Source organism: Aulonocara stuartgranti (assembly GCF_965226115.1).
Source record: "Aulonocara stuartgranti genome assembly, chromosome: 12".
Classification (NCBI taxonomy): Eukaryota; Metazoa; Chordata; class Actinopteri; order Cichliformes; family Cichlidae; genus Aulonocara; species Aulonocara stuartgranti.
Window position 1 is genome coordinate 7,982,666 of NC_138948.1, and position 27,935 is coordinate 8,010,600.

General features: G+C 39.0%; 1 protein-coding gene and 1 long non-coding RNA gene across 3 annotated transcripts; both read left to right on the forward strand.

The window, feature by feature from the left end:
• Positions 1–95: 95 nt before the first annotated feature.
• On the forward strand, positions 96–27,929 carry lrrc74b (leucine rich repeat containing 74B; the record flags this gene model as incomplete). 2 transcript variants are annotated; one of them, XM_082556098.1, is made up of 10 exons in its annotated part: positions 96–151; positions 924–1,098; positions 1,570–1,712; positions 6,585–6,717; positions 20,493–20,699; positions 22,803–22,912; positions 23,945–24,060; positions 24,433–24,511; positions 27,635–27,730; positions 27,813–27,929. In XM_082556098.1, exons 2-10 carry the CDS (start codon positions 930–932, stop codon positions 27,927–27,929), a joined length of 1,170 nt encoding a protein of 389 aa, XP_082412224.1. In that variant the 5' UTR covers positions 96–151; positions 924–929. The 2 variants fall into 2 exon arrangements, with proteins under 2 accessions (XP_082412224.1, XP_082412225.1); XM_082556099.1 differs by lacking the exon at positions 96–151 and adding an exon at positions 740–807.
• LOC309719749 lies at positions 16,246–17,501 on the forward strand. The gene is made up of 2 exons (XR_014280310.1): positions 16,246–17,039; positions 17,091–17,501. It is a non-coding gene; the product is annotated as an uncharacterized lncRNA (long non-coding RNA).
• Positions 27,930–27,935: the final 6 nt, after the last annotated feature.

The window sequence follows — 27,935 nt, forward strand, 5'->3', positions numbered from 1 at the left end:
GAAGAAGTTGGCCAAGCAGGTGCTGCTGCCGTCTGTGCTGGAAGACGATGACGCAGAAACAGAAAGTGGGAAGCTGCAGCTGGGGGAGGTAGGAAACCGACTATGCAGCCAAGTTTGCAAACTCTTGAGCAAGGGAAGTGTGAACGACCAGGTAGGTAAGATTAGATTCTTGAGACTGTTCAAAGGCAGAATTTCAAAAAGCTCGAGATTAAATAAGATATAGGAGACGGACTTTGGGTGAGAACTGAAAGCATGTTATAGACCTGTAAGAGCATAAAAGAGCATAATAGGTTTTAGAAATTGAGATCTTAACCAAATCTCTAGGCACGTCTAAGCACTTTCCTTGCCCTGGGCAAGGAAACACAGCCTCAAACGTACAGACTAAAGACCTGCTGCTTCCTTTTATAAACTGCTCTTTTGACCTGTGTACTCACATGAATGTATTTAAAAGAAGGGGCCTCAAAGTCATGTCCTTGTGTTTTAATTACACTTTTGGGTCCCACTGTATGAGAAATTCACTATCAGAGCTGTGCCCGAACATGTGCAGGACCTGTTCTGCTATGCTAACTAATTCTACTTATGTATTCTGGAAATAACAATATAAAGCATCACTGACTGAGACATATGTGAATGTACCATAAGCTTAGAAATAAAAGGAGTGAAAGGGAGCAAAAATAGCTTGTGGTTGAAGAGGTTAAAGAGAGGTGGGAAGAATGGAGTGGGAGGATAGGGAAGTACTTTCAAAGATTATAAAAACAGAAGGATACGATCTTAAAGACACAAGCCCACACTGATGAACTAAACACTGTAGGTATTGGTTTTATTCTCCTGGCAGTAAAATCAATCAACTCTGCTCACACAGGCAGCGTACAACAGACAGGTTTGACGAGTCACGATGTCTTACTTTCTCATTTTCCATCTAGCCAAGAATGAGCCAGACAGAGGTTGATATGCGTGGGCCAAAAGACCAACACTCAAGCCCTGACAGGAACGTGCTAGACAGAGGCACAAGACACGAGGAAGACGAAGAAAAGGAGCCTGAAGTACAGGAGTGCCTGAGCTCTGATGAGGACTATGATACAGATTTGGAGCTCGAAGGTATAATTTAATTTTGGCAACCAAAAGGAGATCAATTGGGTGGGAATGTTACAATATTTTATCATGTTTTGATAGCAAGTCTTAATTTGCTCTTGTTCACACCATCTAAGATAAGGCAAAGCCCTTTTGTCACCCATCTGTTTTTTTCCTATCTGCCTTTCCATTTTCTCAAACACCAAATGACTTTAAAAAAAAAAAAGACACTCCTACATGCACCCACCCACATATGTGGAGTCCTATTATGCATGTTAATGATTTCATCTCAGTCTTTGTGTCAGGCTTCCTTTTCACCAGAAATGAAAACCATTTGGTATGAATGAGCTTTCCTGACAGGGCAAAATCAACAACAAGGGATATTTCAATGTCCCACTCAAAAGGTCCTTCAATGGGAAAATGTGCAATATCACTCCTTTTTACACAAAAGGTACGGAGCGTGAACGACTGAGACAGAGTGCTGTCTTTATGTTGCAGGTAAGGAGGCGGCATACGATCTGACGAGGCAGACATGCTATGTGACAGCGTGTAAAAAGTTCCGGGTGGTCCCTGCCTCTTATTTCCTGCAGCATATGCAAAATAGCACACTGGTTATGATGCATCGTGGCCTGGGGCCTCAGGTATAGTAAAAAATAAGGCAACATTTTTAAAATTATTAGAAAGACAAAAAGGCTGATACTTTCATGGAAGGCTTTGGAGTTTGAGTTTCTGGTGACAAAAGAAAAGATTGTCAATAGTGCAGGGGAAGATGATTAATTTCTTTATTCTGTAGCTCTTTTTCTCCCTAAATGTTCCTATTTTATTATTGTTTTAAGAAATATGTTTATTGTTAGTATCATAAGTAATAATAATGCAATAATGATAATAATAATATTACCAACAAAAACATTTATACATGTTATTAATAAGCGCATCTACAGTATTATGAAAAAAAAAAGTATTGGGCCACCTCTTAAACCTTTAAATGTCATGATGATAGGGAGAATTTTTAAAGTGGTCTTGAACAGTTCTCCAGGGTTTCTGAACGTCTTTCAAAGGCTTTCATTGGACATTGGCTGCTTTTTCATTTTTAGTCCAGTCCTTTTACCTGACCATTTTCAGAAGAATGTTTTTTCTGTGTTTAGTACTGACCTATGAATCACTCAGGCACAATGAATCAATGAAACAGTGAACTCATTTTAAATTTTATCTTTAGGCACTTTGTTGCTATCAGTTGGTTGTAAAATACATTAAGTACAGGAATAAATTAAGTTACCACAGTGATTTAGCCAGGTACAAAGCGAGACACTTTTGTGATACAGAAAAGTCTCACTTTAAATTCCAAGTAGCTTGCAAAACCATTAATCTTAGTTTGTAGTGCACCTGTGAAACCTACCCCTCCTGGAGCTGGGTTCTGCCAAAGGTTTCTTCCTGTTAGTCCTGTAAGTCTAGGCCACTACAAAACCTTCATTTTTGTCAGCTGTGGTTTTTGTGAAGACTGGCTGTGTATCAGGCAGGAGTAGGACCCAAAAGCAGGACATATAAACACAAGGGGTAAACTAAAAGCAGCTTTATTTAACTGAAAGTAGGTACAAAAGTCAGAAAACATGTAAAACCACATCAATGAGACTTCAGGGGCAATATACTGCAAGGGAGGGCAAAACAATGAGGAACAACACCACAAAAAACAAAGGGAGATTCTGATCATATATACATGTCAGGTAATTAGGATTAGAACACAGCTGAACAGAATCTAGCTAATGAGACAAGGTGGAAGGAGGAAAACTGAACATCGCATACAAAGCACAGGAGACTATCAAAATAAGACAGGAAGTAACACACAGACTGAGAGCAAGACAGACACGTGAACTTAAATGTAATGGAATGAGTTTCCTCCATTTGTTGATAATGACTTTCACTCTAAGGCTTTGTAATTCTTTTTGGACAAATAAATGTCAATGATTTTGTTTCCCAGCTGTTCTTGACTTTCTTTAAGTCACTGCATGATTTGTTGTTTTTTCTATTTAAGCGATTTATTGATTTGACAGGTGTAGCAGTAATTAGGCAAAGGTATGGCTAAAGAAATTAGACTTAGCTTTTCAAAAAAATCAGTTTATTCACAGTTTATTCATGGGTTATAAATGGGGCAATTATTTTCTCACTTGGGGCCAGGTAGTTTTGGATAATCATCACATAAAAACTGCATTTTGTATCTACGCGGACAAATATGCCAAAAAAAAAACCCAACCCCAGAGAGAGAGAAAATAAATCAGGAAAGAGCCAGAAAAAAAGTGTTAGCATAAAACTAAACTGGTAGTTTGGCTGCAGCTGGCTGTTATTTTCAGTGATAGAAAGTAGTCAACTGGCCACTAGACACTACTGAGGCCCAGCATTTCCCTCGAACCAAAAAGCAGTACCAAGAGAGGAAAAAGCTGAATTTACATTTGCCAGGTGGCCAGGAATACAAAGATGTCCTCTGACCTAACAACATTCTGCCCTACTTCGTGTTGAAATTTAGTTCTACCCAAACAGTAAAATCAGATATTGCGATTTTAAGGTATTTAAAAGAAATAGTATACTGAAGGTAAAAATTTTAACTGCTTTCCATCAGCTTTGTATTCATTATATTCTGTGCAATTTTGGGATTTACAGTAATCAAACTATACTAATATCAGAGTTAGAGTGTTATTACCCCAAAAACCACAAATTAAACTGGAGACTGAAACCAAAACTTATTTAAAAAAAAAAAAAAAGGGGGGGGGGGGGGGGGGGACTATTTCAATAATTGAGTAATCTAAGTAGTTAGAAGTTAGAAATTTAAAATTTAGTTTAATAAATTCAAGTAGTTTTAGAGTTTTGTTCCAAACAGACCGCACCAGAGAAACAGCCACACTGTGTTTAATATAGTCTTTGCAGCACTTTATGATTTCTCCCTTAGTGCATTTCATTTATTAGACCTGTCAATCTACACCCTCAGCAGCTATGCCTGGAACATTTCAAAGCAGACAATACAGCTAATTTTTTTCACAGCTTTTAGCCTTATCAGGGTCACTGAAAACATTTTTTTCTGGTGTTAAAAAGTCAACACATCATTCAACATATTTCTTTCTGGCTTTAAACAGACTTTAAAGAGATGATTTTCAAGCTATTGAGGGTTAGGTACCAAAGAAAATGATGACACCATTATAAAACTGCGGTCATGCTGTATTAAAAACTGACACAGAAGGTTCAGGCCAACCCCCACAACCCTTCTCTTTTTGTGTAGAATGGAAGAATATCTCTCTTTTCTCTCCCTGGCTCACTCATCAGATCAGTTTCACCTGATGGAGGATATTTGAAATGAACCAACTGTGCAAAGGTCCTCACATGCATGTGAAAACATGCGTGTGAGTACCAGCTAGGCATGTTCAAAATCTTGTAACAGTATTTTAGATTAATCCAGGCTTTTACTCAGTGTTACTAATTCAAAGTCACATGGCTCCTTCAGGATAGATGATCATGAGATCTTTAGTAGTCAGTTCTGTGTCCAAGTCCAGCGCAGAGCGAGATTCAAAGATTTCAGTTCTTTTTCAAGGACACGGAACATAAATGGATCATCCCCAACACTTAATCATCTGTCTCCTATTGTGCTGATCCTCCTCCCAACAAAATACTTTAAACCAACCGAGGCAATCAAAACTTCAAAAGTTCACTGTGGTAGCAGTAGTAGTGATGCTACATTGTAAGTTTTATTAATAAAGTAAGCTATTGCTTCTTGGTGAGAAAAACACAAACAAATAAACACCATTGCATTGTTTAGATCATTTTCATTTCCATGCACTGACTGCAGCTTAGATTTTTTGAACAAGATGATGTAGCTGTAGATGATGTAGATGATTTAGATGTTGCTTATTAATTTGAAGAGCAAGAGCTTTAGCCAGCCTTAAAGTTAGATATTGTTGATTTGTCTTCTCTCCACTATTTTGTAAACCTAATGTGCAAAGTTTGCAAGCGTCCTTGGTCAGATTTGTGGTCAAGTTCTTTGCAGCTAACAGATACTTATCAAACAAAGCACGATTTGCATTTCACTGTGATGTTTTTCTTGTCTTAGCTAGTGGTAATGACCATTAAAGTTGCAGTAATGGATTTTTAGATGAGATAATAAAATATGCTATCAGGATTTTTACCTTAAAACATGTACCAAATCTACTCAAAACACATTAACACTAATATTGCTTTTCCTACATGATCTCCATACATTTGATTTATGCAGCAAGCGGTATTGTTAATTGTCACATTTTATCCTAAAGCCCCATTACGCTTTTCCTGCATCCCGTCTACAGTACTTGTTGTTGACAGCATTTGACAGTTCCGTTTGTAACAAGATAATCAATGTTATGACTTACCTGTCAGTTGTTTTCATTTTGTGGATACATAGCTTTGATGCTGTAGTCTGTTATATAGACCTCACCAATACTTACTCCATTATTTCACCTCTTAAGAAAACAAGCTTCTGTTCTTCTATTTTCATTCTATTGATCTATGCTGATAGAGAAAACCTATTTAATTACATGGTCCTGCTAAACATTAGAGACAAGATTATTATAGTGTCACAACCTGAAATAAACAGATTTGCACTACATTTAGTATTAAACATTAACATTTCCATACATATACACATCATTAAGGTTTCTTTATTATTCTTACAATATACTCATTTAAAAATAGAAGAAGCACAAAACATTCAACAAAACAAAATTTAAAATTGTATTTTTGTCAATTATGACCCCTATCTATCCCTAGTAATCGATACTAATTACTGTCCTTTTTTTCATAGTAATCAGTGTAAAATACCTCTTTGGTTTTACATATCCGACTGAGGGATGAATACATTCTTTCCAAAACTGAAACTGGTCAGGCAGGGGCTTTCAGCTGCTGCACAGTTTGACATTTTTACAGGCTTGCACTGCTCTATAATGGTGTAAATGAAAGTTATAAAAGATAAATTCATTCCTCAACCAGCTCATTCCGTAGGTTCCAGCACCAGGAACATCATTCAGACAGATTAAATTGGATTTTAAATATGTCTTTATCTGTCATACACAAAGGGTAAAATCAAAAAGTGTGACTTCCAAAGGTTATCTGTTTTATGTCTAGGAAATTGATACGCTTTTTAAATCTTACAGAAATTTACTTTGCTTGCATTTAAACGTGATATACCCCGATGAGGCAGATTCTGTCCTATTTATCATCAAGTCGACTCAGTTAAGGCTTCATGCACTCAACTTTCTCATTAGCCATGCTAGAAACAATAATTTTCATGTGCTGTGAGTTTCATTTCTGACCTACGCCTCCACATCGCTCCCTTCTGCTTCATTTGTCTTGTACAGGTTTAATATTCCCCTCTCTCTCTCTGCCCACCTGTGTGAGTACATCTTTTAACAGGAATGCAGATAAGAATATATACTGCTGTGAACAAACAGAAGAAATTCACTTTGAGGATGGGTTGGGGGGGTATGGTTGTGTATTTTCAGGGCACCAAAGCACTGGCGGTTCCCCTGGTAACCAACACTTCAATACTGCGGCTGAACCTGCGAGATAATTGGATGGAAGGCATGGGTGGAGCTGCTATAGCTGAGATGTTAAAAGGAAATTGCTACATTACAGGTGGTTTTACTGTGATTTACTGTGGACTCAACACGTTGTGTTCTTTTTTTCTTTATACTTCTTAATGGCAAAGGTGGGACCCCAACATCAACATATTCAACATTTTCCGCCAATAAATATAAAACACTTACCATCTCAAGTTTCCCTTTTATATCTGTTCTTTCTCATATTGCACTACTTGTATGTGCAGTTTGGAACATGAGAACACTCTAAAGAGAAGAACAGCTATATATGGTTCCTCTACATATCATTATCCCAAAGCCTTAAAGTCCCATAAGGTGAAATTTATCCTATACACAAGATCATTGTTAGAACAAATCATTATACTGTGCAAGAAATTTCAATTTCCTGTAGGAACATGTTACTTTGTTGCAATTTATAATAAGATCTTGTGCAAACAACTTCAGATGCACACAGTCACATATTAGAGACAACACAGCTAATCAAGTTTTAACTCAGGAATGTCATGTTGTTTTTATGTATTTTTTACATAACATATTATATATTTGTCTGATAATTTCCACATTTTGTCTGATCAGTTCCTAACAACATTTAAATTTACAATAATGAATCACACCGCAGTGGGGAATATATTTCATCACAGTCTTACTGAAAGTGCAGTAACTAGTTTACGAATATTCCTCCATTGTTATCTTCTTCAATGCTATGTGTCAACATACTGCAGACCAGCTACCTGAACTTTACCCCCACAAAGGTTGATTATCTCATTAATAAATTTACATCTTCACTGTATATGATTCCAGATACAGTAGAAAATGAAAAAGCATCAAATCACAAGTATTTGATTCTCTGGTATAACTCTCAAAAATGCACCATAAAAGAGATAACTTGTAAGCTGGAGTGGAAATTGTCTCACCAATTTAGAAGATCATCATTTAGCAAATAGTTTGTTGCTCTATAAAAATAAATAAATAAAAAATCCACAAAGCTAGAACATCTTCATCATTGATTGAAAAAATAAGAACATTTGAGTTGGCTTCCTCCAAATCATCAATGTGTTTTTTTAGATTCCATTCCTACAAGAGTGTTCAAAGAAGTCCTACCATTAACCTTTAATGCTTCAATCTTAAATATGTCTCTATTAAGCTACATATCACGGGCCTTTAAGATGGCAGTAGTTAAACCACTATTTAAAAAGCTAATTATAAGCCAAGCTCCAACATTCTTATTCTCTCAGAAATAATAGAGTAGTTGTAAAAAAGCTAACTGATCATCGGTTGAGGAATGGTTAATTGAAAGAGTTTTAGTCGGGCTTCAGAGCTCATCACAGTACAGAAAGAGATTTAGTGAATGTTACAAATTATCTTCTTATGGCCTCTGTTAAAAAGTCCTTGGGCCAGGGCATGCGTTACCTGCATGGGAGGAGCATGATTCCCCCAGGGGCCAACAGCCAATCAGAATGCTCACCCATTCTCTCCTTGCTGTGGCAATTAAAAGTGTAGTCGGAGAGTAACGCTGCTGCAGGCAAGTTATGGACTTGAGTTGAATCGGACTAAGGCGGGCAAGTAACCACATCCTTACTTGCCAGAGAGTGTGTGTGTTCGATGTGGGCTCGTGGCAAATAAAGTTCTTCCACTCTGACATCATTCCCCGTCTCTGACCGGATTTTATTACCAGGTAACAGTACCGAATCACGTTTCAGAGATAGTGGTCCAGGGCGTCCGCTATAACAAGTGGTCCTCGGAGCCGGATCTGATCCCTGTAATAAAAGCATGGAAGAACAGCACGCCAGGAGACACCAGGCTCTTCCTGCCCATCTTCGAGGAGTGACTATCTCCCCCGGGGGAGATCATCACTTCCCAGATCAGCACACACTCCCCCGCCGCGTTGGAGACATGAGGAGGAGCCTGGTGGGGCTCATGGATCTCCTCGGTCTGAATCTCCGGTCACTCAGGATAGTTTCCAGTCTGGATGGGACATCAGGGATCGATGGGAAGAGGACACCAAAATGTTGCAGCAGGAGAATAATAGATTGAGAAGCGAGCAGAAAGCCTTGCTGGAAGCATTGGACCAGTTGCGATTGTAGAATGCAGAGCTGGCTAAGAAAAGTGACCAGAGAATGGGCCAGCTTCACCCCCAGGCTACAAATGAGACAGAGCAGTTACGTGAGCAACTCAACCACCTCAGCAGTGTTATTACTCAGTTGCAGAGTGCATGTGATACACGACCTCCTCAACAGTTCAAGCGAAGGGACCAGTCTGCCAAGCTGGATCGGCAGGCCAGTCCTGGCCATCACAGTGGAGCAGAGTCTGATGGTGGCAAGAAACTGCATGCAGCTTCAATCCAAGGAGTTAAGGGACACATTCTCCCAGGACTTGATATGACAATGCCATATGAGGGGGCTCTGCGGGAACCTGTTAGGCAGCCAGATTCAGCTTGTCAGCACCCTTAAGAACATATAGCAACACGCCGGCATTCTCTCGAAAGGTACGCTGTTCATTCCAGACATCTTACCCGTCCCTCGAAGAGGATGGCAGCATCGGTATTGGACACCCAGCACTCTCGACGAAGAAGTTGTGATTACTCACCTGAGGGTTTCACCTTGTCAGAGAGAAAACAGCATGCAGCATCATCGTGTCACCCTCGCAGTTTGGACAGGGATTATTACCGTTTCCCAGAGCTGCCAACTGGAGGTTGGGATTGCCCCCATCGAGAGTATGGGTCGCATTACCAGGCCCCTCCAAGACCCGCGCACTCGGAGTACTATTCGTACTCTAGATCCCGACAGCCGAGCCCGGTGGGGGGTCAGGAGCGCTATTATAGGGGGTCAGCACCTACAATCCCATATTTTGTACACCCAAATCCTCAAGAGTTTGCAAGGCTGAGGATCGCATTGGAAAAAAATATCCTCCCAGCCGACGCAACAGAACAGTTTAAATTCCAAATACTGGTAGACCATCTTAAGCTGGAGGAGGCCCTGCTTATTGCTGACTCCTATAGCCATTCTAGGCACACTTATACCAACACAATGGATGCCCTCAACCAGGAGTATGGACAGCCGCATCAACTGGCACTCCAGCATATAGCAGAGTTAATGGACGGGCCACCTGTTATGTCAGGAGATACCAAGACCTTCAGGATGTTTGCACTAAAGGTAGGCTCCCTGGTGTCGAGGAGGGAAATTATTTTACTGCTATTGTCAAATAATTGTCATTGCATTAATAATATAATCTGCAGCATGGATATTGCATTCCAAGGTTTAAACAGTGTCTCTTTCAGAAAGACTGAGTTGCAGGCTGACAGGAAGTTGTATGCAGAAAGAAGCAGGAAGTTATTTTGAGCCGCAGGCTAAGACGAGGCTTTAACAATGTAACAGATAGCTTTAAGAAGGCCTTAAGCAGCTATGACTATTTTATACACAATGCATATCTGTGCTTATTAAAGAGTTGGAGCTCGGTCAATTAATTGGGGGTCGGAAGCTTTGTTCGGCGCGATGTTCGGACAATCTATTGTGCAAGTGACTTGGAGCCAGAGAAGGAATTGCAATACATGCTTACAAAACACTTATATATCAGATCATTTTATATTAAGGTTTTAGTAGAGGTTCTTGATTAAAACATTTATTTAGTAGAAGACATACACATAGTCTCAGTGAGCTTCTGGTCTGGTAAAAGGTCAGAAGTGCAACAGGTGAATTGAGAAAGAGCATTTGAGGACGAGACACAGACAGTAGGTGAAGAGGTGACACAAAGAGCATGTGAGGTCAACACACACACACACACACACACTTTAAATTAGATTTATTTAGAGGAGAGGTTAGTTATGTTTGGCTGTAACTGCAAAATGGTCTCGGTAAAAGAGGAACCGTTCCTTGTTGTCTCGGCAAGAAAGAGGAACAATTCATTTTAAGATAAGAACGGAAAGTACCAAGCCATGAAAATAGAAGATGATTTTCTAGGGGAAAAGTCATGAGGATGTTGATCTGATCTATGTATAAAATGTGTTTGTGACGTATGAAGGGGCGTCAGTAAACAAACCCTGATGCTATAAAATATCTGTTCATGCTTTGATTAAGTCGAAGACTACTTCCTGTCTGCGTACAGAGTTGTCTTCCCACACGTGTGTTCATTAAAATCATCGTTTGACTTCACCCGGCCGGATCGGTGTGGTTATTCTTCGATCACCTCTTGTACCCTTCCTCAATACTGAATCTTAACATTTGGGGGCTCGTCCGGTTATTGAGGAGGGTGAGTTGGAGGTTTAGACGGAGAAATCCGGGGTCTTGGGTGGTCTGACGGGCAGACATGAATTCCAGTGGTCTAAGTGAGTGGGCATAAGCCGGCTTATCCAAAAGGTAAGGCACTACCTGTTGAATTATTTCCAAAGTGTGCCAAATTGGACATGATAAAATTTAAGTCTACTCACTGAAGTTACTGGTGCATGTCTGTTTTGATTTTGATGAAAAATCTCATGAGTTGAAGCAGTTAGAGTTCTGCTAAGAAGAATGAAGAAATGAAAGCAGTAAAGTCTGCTAAAGCAGTTAGAGTCTGCCAGGAAAAGTTTAAATAATGGGTTGAAGTCCCAAAGAAATTGAGTTAGAGTCTCAAGTAGTTTGGTAGGGTATTTGGTCATTTTGTGGGTTAAAGTCCCGGTTGGTCATTAGGTCAGACCTCTGTGGGTCAATTTGTGGGTTAGAGTCCCCATTGTCCATCAGGGTCGATCTGCCTCAGTTATACACTTGTTTCGGGTGTTGATTGTTGTTTCAAAGTATTATAAATTATTCTAGAACGGCAGTTCGAGTCTGCTAGGAAGCGCAGAGCCCGGAGGTTACGCTCCCTCCTTGTCGTGGACGCGCGACATTGACCTCTCGGCGAAGAGGGTTAGTTCAGTGTGGTTTAGCTGTGGGGTACAGGGCATCCCGGAATTAAGCTAGGAGTTAGAGTCTCCTTACCGTTTGCAACGGTATCTGCGCTTTTTTGGACAGGAGAAGTTGGTCTTCGGGCGTGTAACTTTAACTTAACACTTCGAGGTAAGCCTTGGCTGTGAAATGCCAAAAATAGAGCTTCAGGCAAAGTTTGGGTTGGTTGACGCTTTTAAATTGAGTTAGGGATTTTAGAAATGAGGCCAGAAACAGTTAAAGTCTTGATACTGGTTAATTGGTGGGCGGTTATTTTAAATTTGTCGAAATTGGTTAGGCGCTAAAGCTGACAGATCTGACAGTAGTTGTAAATATAAGACGTCGTTGTAATATAGAATAATAAAATTTGGTGTGAGAGATCTCTGTGTGTCGAGTCAGTAATGCACTGACTGCCTGCTGCTATTTTTGGAGGTGTGTGTGTGAGTGAAAATGCAAATGAGTAAGCAGTGAACTGTTTAAGCCACAGTTGGTTTTACAAATACTGCTGCAAACATTGTAGAGTGTGTGTTTAAAATGCCATTTATGTTTAGCAAAGGACTATAAATAAAGTTTTGAGTTGCCGTAGGGGATGCATAGTAACTGACTGAGTTTGGATGTAGATATATAAATATATTGAGTGCACTGTATATACTTAAGACTAACACATCACTTTCAGTAGTAACTTTTCTCCAGCATTAGTTGCTGGTGTGTTTTATTTTTTCAATCTCTTGTGTGTGCGGTGAGAATTAATAGAGGTTTCAATTTTTGTTTGTTTGTTTTTTACTTGCTTTTTTGATTATGACAAGCATGTCTAAAATACTCTTAGGAAAGTGTGTTGAGTTATATTCCTTAACTCTAGTCACAGTTTAGGTGTGAATGTGGTGACTAGAAGCTTTGACATGATGAATAAAGGTGTGAGAGGTATTTCTTGGGTGATGTAAAGTAGGACGTTTTAAACTTTGAAAGTGTTTTTAATTTGAGAGAGGCATGAGTGATGTTATAAGAGTTTAGTTTATTTAAAAGGTGTGTGTGAGAGGATTATGAAATCATTGTGTGAATGATGCTACATTTTAGGTCAAAAGTTAGTAGAATTACAGAGGGTTTGTAGATTGTAAATACAAAATAAGTTTGATTAGCCTGGAGAAACAGCAAAGCAGCTTGAGCTGCTCTGAGCAGCTGCGTGCGGTGTGTGTGTAACAGGAAATGGTGTGGGTGACAGGAAGTTTGCATGCCCATATAAGGTGATGTGTGAACAGAGGAAGTCTGAGAGAGAAGTGTGTGTGTAGGCAAAAGGCAGAGTGTGTGCGTGAAATAAGGGAGTATTGTTTTTACATCAAGGTTTAGTAGAACTAAAGTAGAACGTTACAAACAAACAGATAAATAAGGTAAAATGAAGAGAGAAAATAACTGACAATTACATTAATGAATAGAAAACACACATACACAAAGTGCCATATGTGAAATTATTCTAGGAAGGAGTCAGAATTGAGATAGCTTATTATAGAGATAGTTTAATATAAGATGCAATGAAGGAAGCAGCTTACATTCCTTTAATTCCCAGAGCCAGTGTGTTCCCTCCCCTGCCCACTTGGGCCCCGTATCAGGCGAGTATGGAAGGCTGGATAGCCCATGACGGGTAAGATCCCACCTCGAAACCCTGGGACAACCTAAGGCAGGCACAGTCACGATTACTCTCGGACCTGACGGGTAAGACCGCTGGGCTAGGGTGGAGGTGGAAAGTGGCAAGTGGAGCCCTACCTTCTGGCTGAGGACAAGGAATGCTGCTATTTAAGGTAGGAAATCAGAATTTGGGTTAGTAAATTTGGGGAGGAGAAAATTGACTGTTTAAAGGCAAAATTATGAAGGAGTCTGACACACTGTAAAAGCACCATATGCAAATTCACACACACAAACAGAAAATGCATTAAACTTATAAAGACAAGACAAGCTCATGGAGTTTAATGCATAGACACTGATTAAACCTGGCTAAGAACACAAACATAGGCAATGAAGAACAGCTTGCTATTTTGTATGAATGATACAATGGTGTGAATGTTTAATAAAATACATTTGAGTTTGTAATTGAGGAATAGAAGAAGCCATATGACAAAGGGAGTTATGAAAACAAAAAAGGGATTAAAGTAGTTTTAAAAAGAGTGACTTAGGAGTGCTCTCGTATTGACTGATCAACACTAGTGATCACTGTTGGAAGAAATAAAATGATTTAATGAGTTGGGAATGTTTAAACATATGTTTCTGTTGTTACAGCTTCTGGAGAGATGATTCAGTATGCAAATTAGCTGGAGTGTGTGGTGACGAAAGAACTTCCTGAGTGTGTGTGTGACTGTGACTTTCAGGAAGAGGAAGCATAGCAGAGACGAGAAGTGCAGATTGGGGTAGGAAATTTATAGTTTAGTGATATGTTGTTGTAAGGGGGTTTTATGCTGAATTGAAGTATGTTATAGAGCATAAGGGGGTGATTTTTGTTTGCAAATTGTGTGGTTTTAATGAGACTTTTGGTGTATTGAGGAGGTGAAATTATGTGGTGGCAAGATTTGTGTGTTTAAGGTTGTTGTGGTGATGGGTTGATTCTGTCAGGTAGGTTGTTGTTGTTGTTTTTGTTTTAATAGGGGGAGTTTTAGGAAACATGGACATGTCTAAAAAATTGGGCCCATTATTTTGTAACAGTGCACTTAAAGAAAACCTGTCAGGTGATTTTGTTTTGTTTTTATGAGCTAACAATCAGCTCTATTTTTCATTTCTGTTTTAAGCAGGCCTGCAACAGTGAATAACGGCGCTGAAAGTTCTCGGGAAGAGCAAATATAAGGCGGCTTTCCAGATTACAATTGGCTGAGGAGAAAGCTACCTGTGGGGACTGATCAAGGTCGCAAGTCCCTGTAAAAAGGATTTTATGCGAGTCAATCCAGTCCAAAAGCATGAAGAAATATTTTCCTATGGAAAATAAAAATGACGGAGCTCATTTTGCTGAGGGTGGAGAATCTGACGCGGGAAGCTCCACCATTAGCAAATACATGGTGTGACTGCATGTGAGTGAATGTGAGACTGTATGTGAGTGAGGATGAATTAATGTGGACAAACAATTTGTTTTTACCAGAGAAAATTTCTGTTTTGTTTTATTAGGTGGGGTTAGATTATGGGATTATAGTATATTGTTGGGAGAATGCCAAATGCTAAAGGGGAAATATTTTTTGATGTAACTGAGTTATCATTGTTTGAAGAAACACATGACTGATAACTGTTCTGTTTTAAGTTTATTTTTATGACATAGATTGGATCATGAGTGGGGAAAACTGAGCATTTTTAGGTTTGGTATAGTATCTTGACACATGAAATGTATCAAGATAAAGGGGGGTTTAGGGTTTAATAATTTAATTGTTTAAGAATTTAGGATCATTTTAGGACCTTTTGGGTTTTTGATCATTTGGATATGGTAAAACTGAAACTGTTATTTTTAAGTTAAGGTTAAAGGATTAAAAGTGAACTTGTCACGGTTTGCGAGGCAAGCCGTGTGGAGTTGTAGAAAAGGACCCAAAAGGCGGCAGCTCTGGCGCAGGTGAATATTTATTTACAACGGTGGGCACAAAACAGTACTGGTGGAAAAAACAACCTAAACTGGGTAAGCTAATAACACAAACCAGAAACGAGACGCAGGGAGACCGAGGGGAAACATGGAATAAACACAAAGAGAGACGAGAGCTCATAAATACACAGAGGGGCACAAGGGGGTAAGAGTCACAAAGGGAAAAAATACTTAGGGAACACCACAACAGGACACCTCAGAAAACCTGGCCTAAATAAGGAGCGAAAATACAAGGAACCAAGAATGCTGGGCCAACATGGCCCAGGACCATGAATCCTGTTTAGAAGATACAATGCCGGTTTTTCAAAGCTGTGAATAAATCTTAGAGGGAAAATTAGTGAGGGTTGAAGGGGTAGAACAGCTTTGATTTTTGATCTTTAGAAGAAGTGGTTATAATGTAGGCTTACACATACAGATATTACATAGGAGGTATTTTTAGGATAAAAGGGGGAGCTTATAAATAGAAATGATTTTTATACATATTGCATTTTGTGCTTTTAAAGGAGTTGTGGCTCAAATTTGTCTCTGGAGGGTCATGAGCCTTTGGCTAGCGCTATGATTAGCCAATCTACTGTGAGGATAATATGAGTTCATGAAGGATTGCACACGCTTACAGACACAGAGTTAAGAAACACACATGACAGTATTGATTCCAGGCAAAAGGCCTTAAATTCATTTAGCTTTTAACTGAACTTAAAGAAGGACCAAAGAGGAAGGAAAGCATATATTTTGGTTAAGTCTGATAAACTAGAATTAGGAGGTATGGTTACATTAAAGGGAGCAAAATGAAATAAAAAGGTTATACCAAAACAGGTGATAACATAGGAAATGTGAGGTTTTAAAATGAAGTTAGTGTTAACACATAGGAGTTGTTTCAAGGCAGCATTTAGCTATGATGAAATGTATACAGGAGTAATTGCTTATATGCTTAAACTTAATTGATTAAAGTGGTTGTTTTCTTTTGGAGTAGATTAACTTGCAGCAGCGACAACTTGTGCACAGGATGTTGATGATCAGATAAGGGAAAGTAGAGCGAGCAACTGGACGTGAAAGCAGGGCTTAAAGAGTTCTAAAGGGATGAGTAACGTTGAAGAGTATACATAAATACAAGTCAATAAGTTAAGAAGGTAATTAGGATCATGCTTTTGATTAAAGAGTCCCAGATAGGATAAGTTAGGGAGATGCAAGAAAAGGTGTTTTGTTTCCTTTGCAGAAGATCTCGGCGACCACAGGAGGGGCGAGGATCCTGGAGATCTCGAGGTTCGAGACCACCAGAGAAGGGTCTGCGTGAGGACACAATGTATTGTGACCTCTGGTGTTCCAGAGGTCAAAAGGGGGAGTGTCGAGGAGGGAAATTATTTTACTGCTATTGTCAAATAATTGTCATTGCATTAATAATATAATCTGCAGCATGGATATTGCATTCCAAGGTTTAAACAGTGTCTCTTTCAGAAAGACTGAGTTGCAGGCTGACAGGAAGTTGTATGCAGAAAGAAGCAGGAAGTTATTTTGAGCCGCAGGCTAAGACGAGGCTTTAACAATGTAACAGATAGCTTTAAGAAGGCCTTAAGCAGCTATGACTATTTTATACACAATGCATATCTGTGCTTATTAAAGAGTTGGAGCTCGGTCAATTAATTGGGGGTCGGAAGCTTTGTTCGGCGCGATGTTCGGACAATCTATTGTGCAAGTGACTTGGAGCCAGAGAAGGAATTGCAATACATGCTTACAAAACACTTATATATCAGATCATTTTATATTAAGGTTTTAGTAGAGGTTCTTGATTAAAACATTTATTTAGTAGAAGACATACACATAGTCTCAGTGAGCTTCTGGTCTGGTAAAAGGTCAGAAGTGCAACAGGTGAATTGAGAAAGAGCATTTGAGGACGAGACACAGACAGTAGGTGAAGAGGTGACACAAAGAGCATGTGAGGTCAACACACACACACACACACACACACTTTAAATTAGATTTATTTAGAGGAGAGGTTAGTTATGTTTGGCTGTAACTGCAAAATGGTCTCGGTAAAAGAGGAACCGTTCCTTGTTGTCTCGGCAAGAAAGAGGAACAATTCATTTTAAGATAAGAACGGAAAGTACCAAGCCATGAAAATAGAAGATGATTTTCTAGGGGAAAAGTCATGAGGATGTTGATCTGATCTATGTATAAAATGTGTTTGTGACGTATGAAGGGGCGTCAGTAAACAAACCCTGATGCTATAAAATATCTGTTCATGCTTTGATTAAGTCGAAGACTACTTCCTGTCTGCGTACAGAGTTGTCTTCCCACACGTGTGTTCATTAAAATCATCGTTTGACTTCACCCGGCCGGATCGGTGTGGTTATTCTTCGATCACCTCTTGTACCCTTCCTCAATACTGAATCTTAACACTGGTCAGCATGCTTGCACAATTAGGAAGGAAAGGAATTGTGGAGCTGGAATTTGGGTCCCACGTGTCAAGGTTGCTTGAAAAACTGCCGCATGATTTGAGGTCCGGCTTCCATCGATATATTCATCTTCAAACCATCCCCATTCCTACACTGACTGACTTCTCACACTGGCTTGAATATGAGCTGCAGGTGCAAGTCGACATGGCATGGTTCAGCTCAAAGAGAGCAACGTTTCTGATGGCAGAGGACAGGAGGAAGTTCACCGGTAAGACAACCACAATACTGTTGAACACTGAGCCCCAAGAATCTGGTGCCGCTCCAACAGTGGCAGCAGCCAAACACAATGGGAAGAAGTATTGTCCTTATTGCAACAGCGTCGATCACTCTTTAAACAACTGCTCAAATTTCAGACAGCTACACAAAGCACAAAGGCATCACTGGATCAAGAGTAACAACCGGTGCTGGTGCTGTGGGAGGACCCACCATGCTGCAGAATGCGATCTAAAGATGCGCTGTAAGACATGCAACCAACAACATCTCCTTGTCCTCCACAAACTCAATGACAGGTCCACTAAAAATGTGCAAGCCGCCCAGGCCTCTTCTGCAACAACAGGCTCAGGTACTACACGAGTTGGAGAGGAAGAGTTGTACATTGACAAACCACTAGGAGGATGTAAAGTCCTATTGAAAATCAGTTTTACTGAGGAATGGCGATCGAGTCCTAGAGACTTATGCTGTCTTGGATGACGGGTCTGAGCAGACCATCCTTCTCAGGACCACTGCGCAGCAGTTAGGGTTAAAGGGGCAGAGCGGAGGTTGTTAAAGTCATCAGAGAAGGTCCTTTGCTACACAACTGAGATTCAGAGACTACAACGTGAAGGTTTTGTTGTCAAGCTTGAGCCTGGAGCTGACAACACTCCTGCTAGCTGGTATATCCCACACCAAATGGTGCAGCATAACGGCAAGAATCGAGTTGTGTTCAATTGCTCATTCCAGTTCCAGGGGCAGAGCCTCAATGACCATCTCCTCCCTGGACCTACTTTGGGGCCAACCCTCCTGGCAGTGCTTTTGAGGTTTCGACAGCACCCCGTCGCCTTCAGCAGCAACATCCGTAGGATGTTCCATCAGGTCCGCCTACTAAAAGAAGACCAGCCACTCCTCCGATTCCTCTGGCGGGACTGTAAACGTGACGACCCCCCTTTTGTATAGGAGTGGAGAGTACTCCCTTTCGGCACCACATGTAGCCCCTGCTGCGCTATCTTTGGGGAAGACGTCCGTGAGACTGTGATGTAATCATTCTATGTCGACAACTGCCTCCGGAGCTTGGCGACAGAGGTAGAAGCTAAAGTACTTGTGGAGAAACTACAGAAGCTTCTGGCTGATGGAGGTTTTGAGTTAAGACAATGGGCCAGTAACCAGCCCTCAATCATCAGCCACCTGCCCCCAGAGCTTAGATCAGACAGCGCTGAGCTCTGGATCACACATGGCAAACCTGATCAGAAAGAAGCTGCACTGGGGCTCCATTGGCACTGCTCATCAGACAGGCTGTACTACAAGCTCCACACTCTTGACCATCCTCAAGTGACCCTGCGCACAGTCTACAAGGTTTTAGCGAGTCATTACGACTGACTTGGCTACATTGTGCCATACACCACAAGAGCTAAGATTATCGTTCAGCAGATGTGGGCTTCACGGACTGACTGGGATGACCCCAACCTTCCTAAGGACCTTCTCCAGGCCTGGAATGAATGGGAGCAGGACTACATGGATGTACTATAGATTGGAGGTTTAATAGTCATGTGTTCACAAGATTAAAACAAAAAACAAGCCCAATTAATCTTTAGATGGATATGAAAAGTAAATGAGTCATGTTTACTGAAAAACACTGAAGCCAGTGATACCATGCTGTTATCATCAGCAGGCTATCAAGCTCCATTGACCACTCTATCATGTTTATGTGAACAATAAAGATAATCTTTTTCTGTTGAGGCTGGCAGAATTGTTGTAAGTATAAAACTGGTTTAAACAGAACGTTTGACCTTATGACTTATAGAAAGTGAAGGTATCACTGAATACAAGATAATGGTGGAGGTCAGCGTGAATGTCTGTAAATGTGCACACTTACAAAATGTTTTACTGAGAGACACAAATGTTGACCTAAGGGTGGTGCTTGAAGAAAACTAGCTTATTGGGATTCATCATTAGAGCAGTCTATCCAGTCTGTTTCAGTAAAAGCTAAAGCATGTTGCAGCTGCTGCTGGTGCTAGATAAAATATTAGGGATCAGGAGAAGTAGTTATAATTCAGTTTCGGGGGGGATAGGAATGCCTGTAATCTTGAACCAAATTGCTGGTCCAGTTGATTTGCTGCAGTTGAAATGCACCTTGTCACTATATACTAAATGCATCATTTCTCAGTTACTTTTGTGTTTTGTGTTTTCAGATGGTGATAAGCCATCAAAAAATCCAACTTAATTCATTTTTAATTTAAAAATTAGTTGATTAACTTAAATAGTATGCAATAGCTAGGAAGGTCATTTCAGACACATTGCTATAGTAGTGAGAAGACAGTATCTAAAAACAGTGATTTATTTTTCAGATTCAAAAGCTTTATCAAATGCACTCCCCAGCTAAACCTATCGCATTTAAACTGAATTTTCCTCTACCTCCTCCCAAAGGAAATTTACTCCAAAAATAGAGACAGTATGTGAGAAATATGTGAAATTCAGAAAAAATAAAGCAGAGGAAATGATTCATCTTTTTTTGTGAAATACTGTACTGCAATAATGACAATTACCAAATGCTCAAAAACATTTTGAGAGTGCTATTTGGTCTTTTTGGAACCTTCTTGTGTTTAGTTTACTTGCCACTTTTATTGGTCTCTTTTCACCTTGCATGATGTTTCAATTTGTGTGTCAATCCCAGAGGTGGACCTGTCCAATAACAATCTAGAGGTTTATGGAGCCAAAGCCATAGCTGGTATGCTTAAAGAGAACAGCACCCTGGTGAGACTCATTCTGTCAGGAAACCATTTTACAGACCGGTCCACTGAACACCTCTGCCCAGCGCTGATCACCAACACCAAACTACAGCACCTCGACCTCAGCTACAATGCTCTGGGGGAGAGTGCAGGTAGCAAAGTAATTAGTTTTGTAAAGGTCTCGTAGTTTCTATAAGGCTGTAGCCTTTCAAAGATTGAAACAGTACCCATGACTCCAGTTTTTATTAAGATGATATTAAAGATTTGTGCAAGAGATACAGTTTTTCACATATTTTCCATTAACAGCACCAGATAACTGAACTTCAGGACCTAGAAATTATATGTTGCATCAATAAATCGCAAAAGACCTTAAGGCAGTGTGGGGAATAGGATGTAAATTCTTTTTCTTTGCTTTTCATCTTAATTTGGGCCTTTAAAAAAATCTGCCCTCTGATTTCCTGATTTCCACGAGAAACCAGCAGCAGAGATTAGAAGGCACAGACAAGATCCATTACTAATGTTGGCCTAAGGTGTAGCTGCTAGTTTTAATTTTGGTTAGCCAGATAGGATTAAAGGGTTAACTGGGCAAACTGGAGAGCACAGTCCAAAATATTAGTGTAGACTACTATAATTTCCTATATAATTGTCCTGTAATTTCACTTACAGTGTAGATAAAACCATTGAAAATATAAGGCACACAACTATTTAAATACACTCATTGGTGCATAGTTTCCCTTTCCATCTTTTGAAGATAGTTTTTAAAGACAAGCAAAATAATTTATTTAAGGATTTTATTGCCTAAAATCAACGTTATTCTGTGTTTACTTTTCTTTTTTATCTGTACATAAATGAGTAGAACAAAATTGATATAGGATTTTTAAGGCCAAGAGATAACAATACAGAAAATTGTATATACATATTAGCCAGTATTCGTTTTTCTTTCAGGCACACAAAACATAAACAGATTTCCTAGCATTTGTTATCTATAGTTATTTGTCTAGAGTGCCCTCTGTTGGACAAACTATGTAATGCCAATACTCATAACATGGCTAAAGAATGTTTCTCCCACTACTTACTTACTTTTTTTTAATCACACGTTATAAATACTGATATCTGTAGATCAGCAAGTAGTAATATCGGCCTTTGTATCAGCCCACCCATAAATTGGTTGGATACCATCAATGATTATTTTCAATATGCCAATAGCTGCTGAAGTCATCGTATATGCTATTTTTGCTCTCTTTTCCATTTATAATTAATGTACAATAAAGGCCTGTGAAGTGACTATTACTGCAGATTTATTTAACATTAGGACTATACTGTATGTAAGCATGTAAGCAGAAGGGGGGTGGGAGAGGGGTTCTGCTGTCATAAAAGATTTTGCCATAATGGTGCAGCCTTATCTCCAAGCAGTCATAAGACAGCATGCAGCAGCAGATTGTGGCATTCAAAGGTCAAGCACATTTCGCCTTCATTAAAACCTCTTTCAATTATCATGCGGATGAGCTTTGTGACAGGCACCTTGTGGAAGAATGGCAGAGCACTGAGCATCTGATATAGATAATTGAAAATAAATCTACATGAGGGAAAGAGGACACCACCATATCTTATCGCTATGATTCATCCCCACATGCTCTATCCTGTATTCCTCAATGCTTCTGCTGATATGTCAAAGTACATTTTTATGTGTTTTAAGCGCACTCTACCATGTACCAAAAGTGTACCAGTCAAACACACTGACATTCATGCTATGGCATTATGGCTTTTCCAGCTGAGCACATTATCTTGAGTGATTATGAACCACCGAGTGTCATGCAGTTTTTTATATTTATGGAAAATGTCAGTGACATGATGAGGGGTATATATTTTTGTCCAAGATAGTTACCTCTATAGTCGTCACTCAGTAAAGCGTTAAGGGAATATAGTGGAGATGATACAGTGCTTTGAAGAGCAGAGTTTAAAAAAACAAAAAACAAAACGTTTTTCTGATTATGTATAATAATTCATAAACATGTCTAAACTATCTTGTTACCATTTTTACACATTATATTATATTATATAATGTGTATCTAATATATTACATTAGATACACATTATAATTATTCATGAATAATGAATAAACAGACTCACTATTTCTAAACAAGCCTTTATATGAGGATGAGTACATTTCATTGTTTTAAAAATGCAATAATGCAACTATTTATTTTATCAAATTGCTCTGAATTATTCTTATGTTCATTTTCTATTTTCACAAGGGGAACACATGGGAGATGCTCTGTCTGAGAACACCGGGCTGAGATCGCTAAACCTGGCATGGAATTGCATTCGACAAAAAGGAGCAGTAATGCTGGCCAGTGGTCTTGGGGTAATACACTTGGACATGAATGTGTAAATCCTAGATTAGCTTTCTGACCTTATGCAAGACAAAGAAGATCTAATGGTACAGTGAAAAATAAGACTAAAGTACATTGATTAGTTGAAGCCATCAAATAACAAATTATCCTAAGTTAAAATAGCGGTATGTCAAATGAAAGTGGCTAAAAATATCACATCTGGTGTTAGGCATAAATAATTTACCAGTCAAGTAAAAATATTTAACTTCATGTGCATAACCAAAAAATGTATACTTGAATCTAGTAACCCTCCATTTTCTAACTCCACATCCCAGTTACATCAGATTTTGCACAACTTCCCCTAAAGCTATGAAAGGCTTTATATAACTTCCTCATATCTGCATTTGTAACCAATGAAACCAGTAAAAAAAAAAAAAACACAAAACATGAAAGTAAGTCCCTCTTTAAAATGGCCTTGAACTGAAAAATTGGGAATCCAATAAAAGGAAAGTACAAAAAAAAAAACGTTTGTGAACTGTACCTTTGGCCACCCACCTTTGACAATATTTATACATAAAGCGATCTGTTTATCTGAATTGATAATGACTGAAATTTTGACTAAGTGGAGTGGAAACTCCCAAACCAGGGATACTTATCTGGTAAAAGAATTATAACAACATCATAATGATGCTACACTGACATCAAAACCTATTAAGATTAATAATATGGTAATTGCTAATTGCAGACGACATCTCATATCTTGGCTGACTCCCTTATCCTGCTTTGTGAAGCAGCCCCCCAGGCAGGTATTCATCAAGCATCTCACTGCAAGAGAAGCTATACAGTAGTTTTCCTTTCCCTATCTTATTGACCAACATGGCCAAGTGGACCCTGATCACTGGCAGGTGTGATTGATTCACACCCTGGCAGGGATTTTTAATTCAGAATCTATACTTCACTGTCATTTTTAAAGTAAGATATTTCTTTTGTTGAGATTTAATCTTGTTAGAGAACTTGTTCAAGTTGTCCCTTTAAGTATTGATACATTCTTTTGTGTGTTTCAGGAAAATGTTTTTCTTAGAATACTGGATCTGTCATTTAATGGCTTTGGGAAAGAAGGAGCCAGTGCTTTAGGACAGGCTCTTAAAGAGAACAATGTTTTAGAAGAGTTAAATATCAGGTATGTGTCTTTGTTGTGTTACTATCGAATGATCAGATTAGTGAGTAGAAATTGAGAGCTCAAGCCACGATCATTTTCACAAATTAGAATTCACAATCTTATCTTTCACATTGTTTATAAACTTCCTGGCGAGTTCAAACTACTCTTCCAGACTGATTCTAATCGATCTTAAATGGTGATTACCCTTTTTCTTAAAGAAAGAAATCAAATAATCCAGTTTCCTCTGCTGTTTGCTTAACTTTTTTAGTAAAACAGATTTGCTTTACAAATTCACTTGGATGAATAATGCCATTTTAAAAAGTAACACTTTATGATTGCTTCCCTCACACTCCAACACACACTCTTGTTTTCTGCTTTTGTTTCTCGCCACAGTAACAACCGAATACCCCCTGAAGGAGCGATCCACCTTGCCATGGGCCTCAAAGTAAACAAGACAATCAAATCCCTGAATGTAAGCTGCTGAAAAGAGATTGGTTCTAGCTTCACGAGCAATGGGGGGCATCAGTGGATAAAATAGGATAAATAAATGGATCAGTGTACTTCATTTTAATGTAAATGCTCAAGCTGAATTGTCAGGTGCTCAGCTCAGCTGACTGAAAAAGTTATAGAGAACATGCTAAATTGAGTTAAATTCTGCCAATCGGATACTGACTGCTTGTGCGCTCCTGTGTTCGAAATCTTTCATAGCATATGCAAGTTTTAAAATGTACGCAAACTAATGAACAATCTTTGAAGATTAATCAATTGAAAATTCTTTGATATGCGAAGCATCCAAATATTCCTGAAACAAATTATACTTTGCTTGAAAGCATAAAGGTTCACAATAAAATAATAAAATCATTGTGAGAAACTCAGACTAAGCAACAATAGCAGCAGTTGCTTCTTTTAATATGATAGCACACTAACCCAATTGTGAATATAGCTGAAATAGTAGTCCTGGGTGGTCTTTGTCATTGTTTTTTATTTTTTCAGCTTATAATGCTTTCAGGCGGTGAAAAGTCTGTGCTGCCGGCAGGACATTTAAGCACTTGTACTCTCTTTCTAAGAAGCAATTGTTTTGATAGCTGCAGTATATTGTTTTTAGCATTGTCTTTTTCAGACCTTCTTAAAAAAGATGTTGTTTGGATGACAGCATATTTTGCCCAATATATAAAATCTGTTTCAGTCATGATGATTCCTTTCCAGAGGCACGAGCTGCAATTTCCATAGGCATTGATATACCCCCATACCATCAGAGGTATGCAGGATTTTAAACTAAGTTTTGATAATAAGTCAGACAGTCCCTCTCCTCTTTAATCTGGAGGATGCAGGGCCCATGATTTCCACAACGAGTTTCAAATTTTGACTTGTCTAACCACAGAACAGTTTTCCACTTTGCCTCAGTCCATTTTAAATTAGCTTTGGCTGACAGAAGATGGCATTTCTGGATAATGTTCACATATCTTTGCATCACAGAGCTTTAACCTGCATTTGTGGATGGCACGGCGAACTGTGGTCACAGAATTCTGGAAGTGTTCCTTAGTTCAGTTTCCCTGATAGACACCCTGTCTGTTTTTAAAGGCAGTGCTGCTCTAAGATACTCTTTTCATACCTAATCATTTTCCTGACCTGTACTCAGTTTTTCCAGATGTTTCTTTCTAGTAAGCTATTTTTTTAGCCTTTTTTTACTCCTCTTTGGAGACGTGTTGCTGAATTAAAAATGGCATAATATTCTTCATGAAATAGTAAAATGTCTTGGTTTAAGCATTTGAATTGTTTTCTATCTTCTACTGTGAATAAAATATGAGTTTATGACATTTTTACATTTCATTACATTTTTTGCTCTCTGTTTTATTTTGTTTCTGTTAACATTTTCATTTTGGAATTGTGTTTGCACCTATACTGACTTCATTATTTGAAATGCTGGTTTCTCATGAGCGAACTGTCTCCAAACTTTTAGTCATCATTTAAAAAGAGGTGTGTGTGTGTGTGTGTGTGTGTGTGTGTGTGTGTGTGTGTGTGTGTGTGTGTGTGTGTGTGTGTGAAGGAAATCTCCGTCCCTGGTTTCTCCGTGGATCGGGTTTCCTCCGAGGCGTGGGCACCTATAAGCAGAGTTTTGTATAAGATTCAAAATTATTCAAAGTAACACTCAGGTATGCCGTTCAGCTGGGTTAGTTACGACGTCGGGAGCAGTTAGGAGAACAAAATGATACAGAGACTGTTCAGGTTGCTTTCCCAAAATCAACTTAAAGGTTTATTCATCAGACAACAGTTTATATAGAGGAAAAAGGTTCGTGTGTCAGCAGATTCTCAGTTCAAACCGGTACAGACCAAATAAGGAAACGTCTTCCTGCCCTCTGAGCAAAGAAGTATCCTTTGTATAGTTTATCAGTTCAACTACAATTTATGATTATCCCAGCAAAATACACTCCTAGACATAGAATACAGAGTTCTTTCATTAGTGAATTCTGAAACAAACCACCTGGCCTTTAACAAGCCTTGTTCTAAGAGATAAAGAAGGGAAGATGGGAGTAAGGGAGTGATCTCTGTGGTGTTTTCAATCTTGAGGTACCATCCTGTGATTCTTACACATTAATTCTTGGGTCACAGAGAAAGAGAAAAACAACTAGTAAATGGGCCTTTTTGAGTAACAGTTTTCCTGTATAATATCACTATAAAACAATATCCTTTAAATGCTACCATGGTATCAAAATATCACAACAGTGTGTGTGTGTGTGTGTGTGTGTGTGTGTGTGTGTGTGTGTGTGTGTGTGTGTGTGTGCGTGCGTGTGTGTGTGTGTGCGTGTGTGTGTGTGTGTGTGTGTGTGTGTGTGGTGTTAAGAAGGTGAATTTGTATCTGCTTCTATTATTTCAGCTGTATTTTTCCTTGTATATTGTTTAGATTGACTCTGGAGAATTACATAATGCAAATTTTGAATTAAAATAATAATAGACCAAAACCATCCCAGGAATAAAGGAATAAGCTGGCATTTGGGGACATACCATAGATATAAATGAATGTCTACCTCTACCAGCTGGTTAGTTTAGTGGAGTATAAACACTGAAAAATAGTGGCTCTGTGATTACACAGTCTGCCCAACACTGTCTGACGTGTTGTAGTTTGTTTAATCTGTAGAAAAACTAAAGCGTAAGGAAAAACAGTTTCCAGTTTTATGGGAATTACAAGTACAGCTTTCTTGGCATTAAGCGGTATAACAGCAAAGACTCCAGGAAGTTATTGGTTCCTTCCCAGAACCCACATAAACAGCTAATTATCATTTTTACAAAAAAAATTGCATTCAACTAGTTAATTATTGAATTTCATAAGTGCTCTTGGCTGGACTTGGCTAAGTTAATTGACTAACTTCACGGGAGCTGAACAGATGTGAGAAGTGTACCGATTTTGGCATTTAAATCTCCACCAGAATAAGAAAACATGATGAACTATTTTTTGTACATAGCTTCACTGAGGAGATATGATGATATGAAGGGTAGAAATATTTTTTAAAGTCAATAATAGGAAGGTTCTTCATCACTTGCCTATCCAGAACATAACAATTTTTGCTGTTTTTTCTTGTGTACTGTGTGTAACCAGATTGGTAGGAACCCCATCCTGAATGCTGGATGCTATGGGATCCTTAAATCTGTACAGGACAACCCAGATTCAGCCTTGGAGACTTTAGACTTTTCAGTAAGTCACACGTCTTAGGTCCTTGACATTTTTTCCAAGTGTTCTCTTATTCACTAGTTCCTCTGTGTATCACTTTCTCTAGGACATCACAGTAAGCCGGGATTTTGACGACTTGTATACAGCAGTGAAAGAAATATTCCCTGCGCTTAGAGTAAATCATGGGGGCCGCTTTGGCACATTCAGCAAAGCAAAAGCTTGAAAAGTG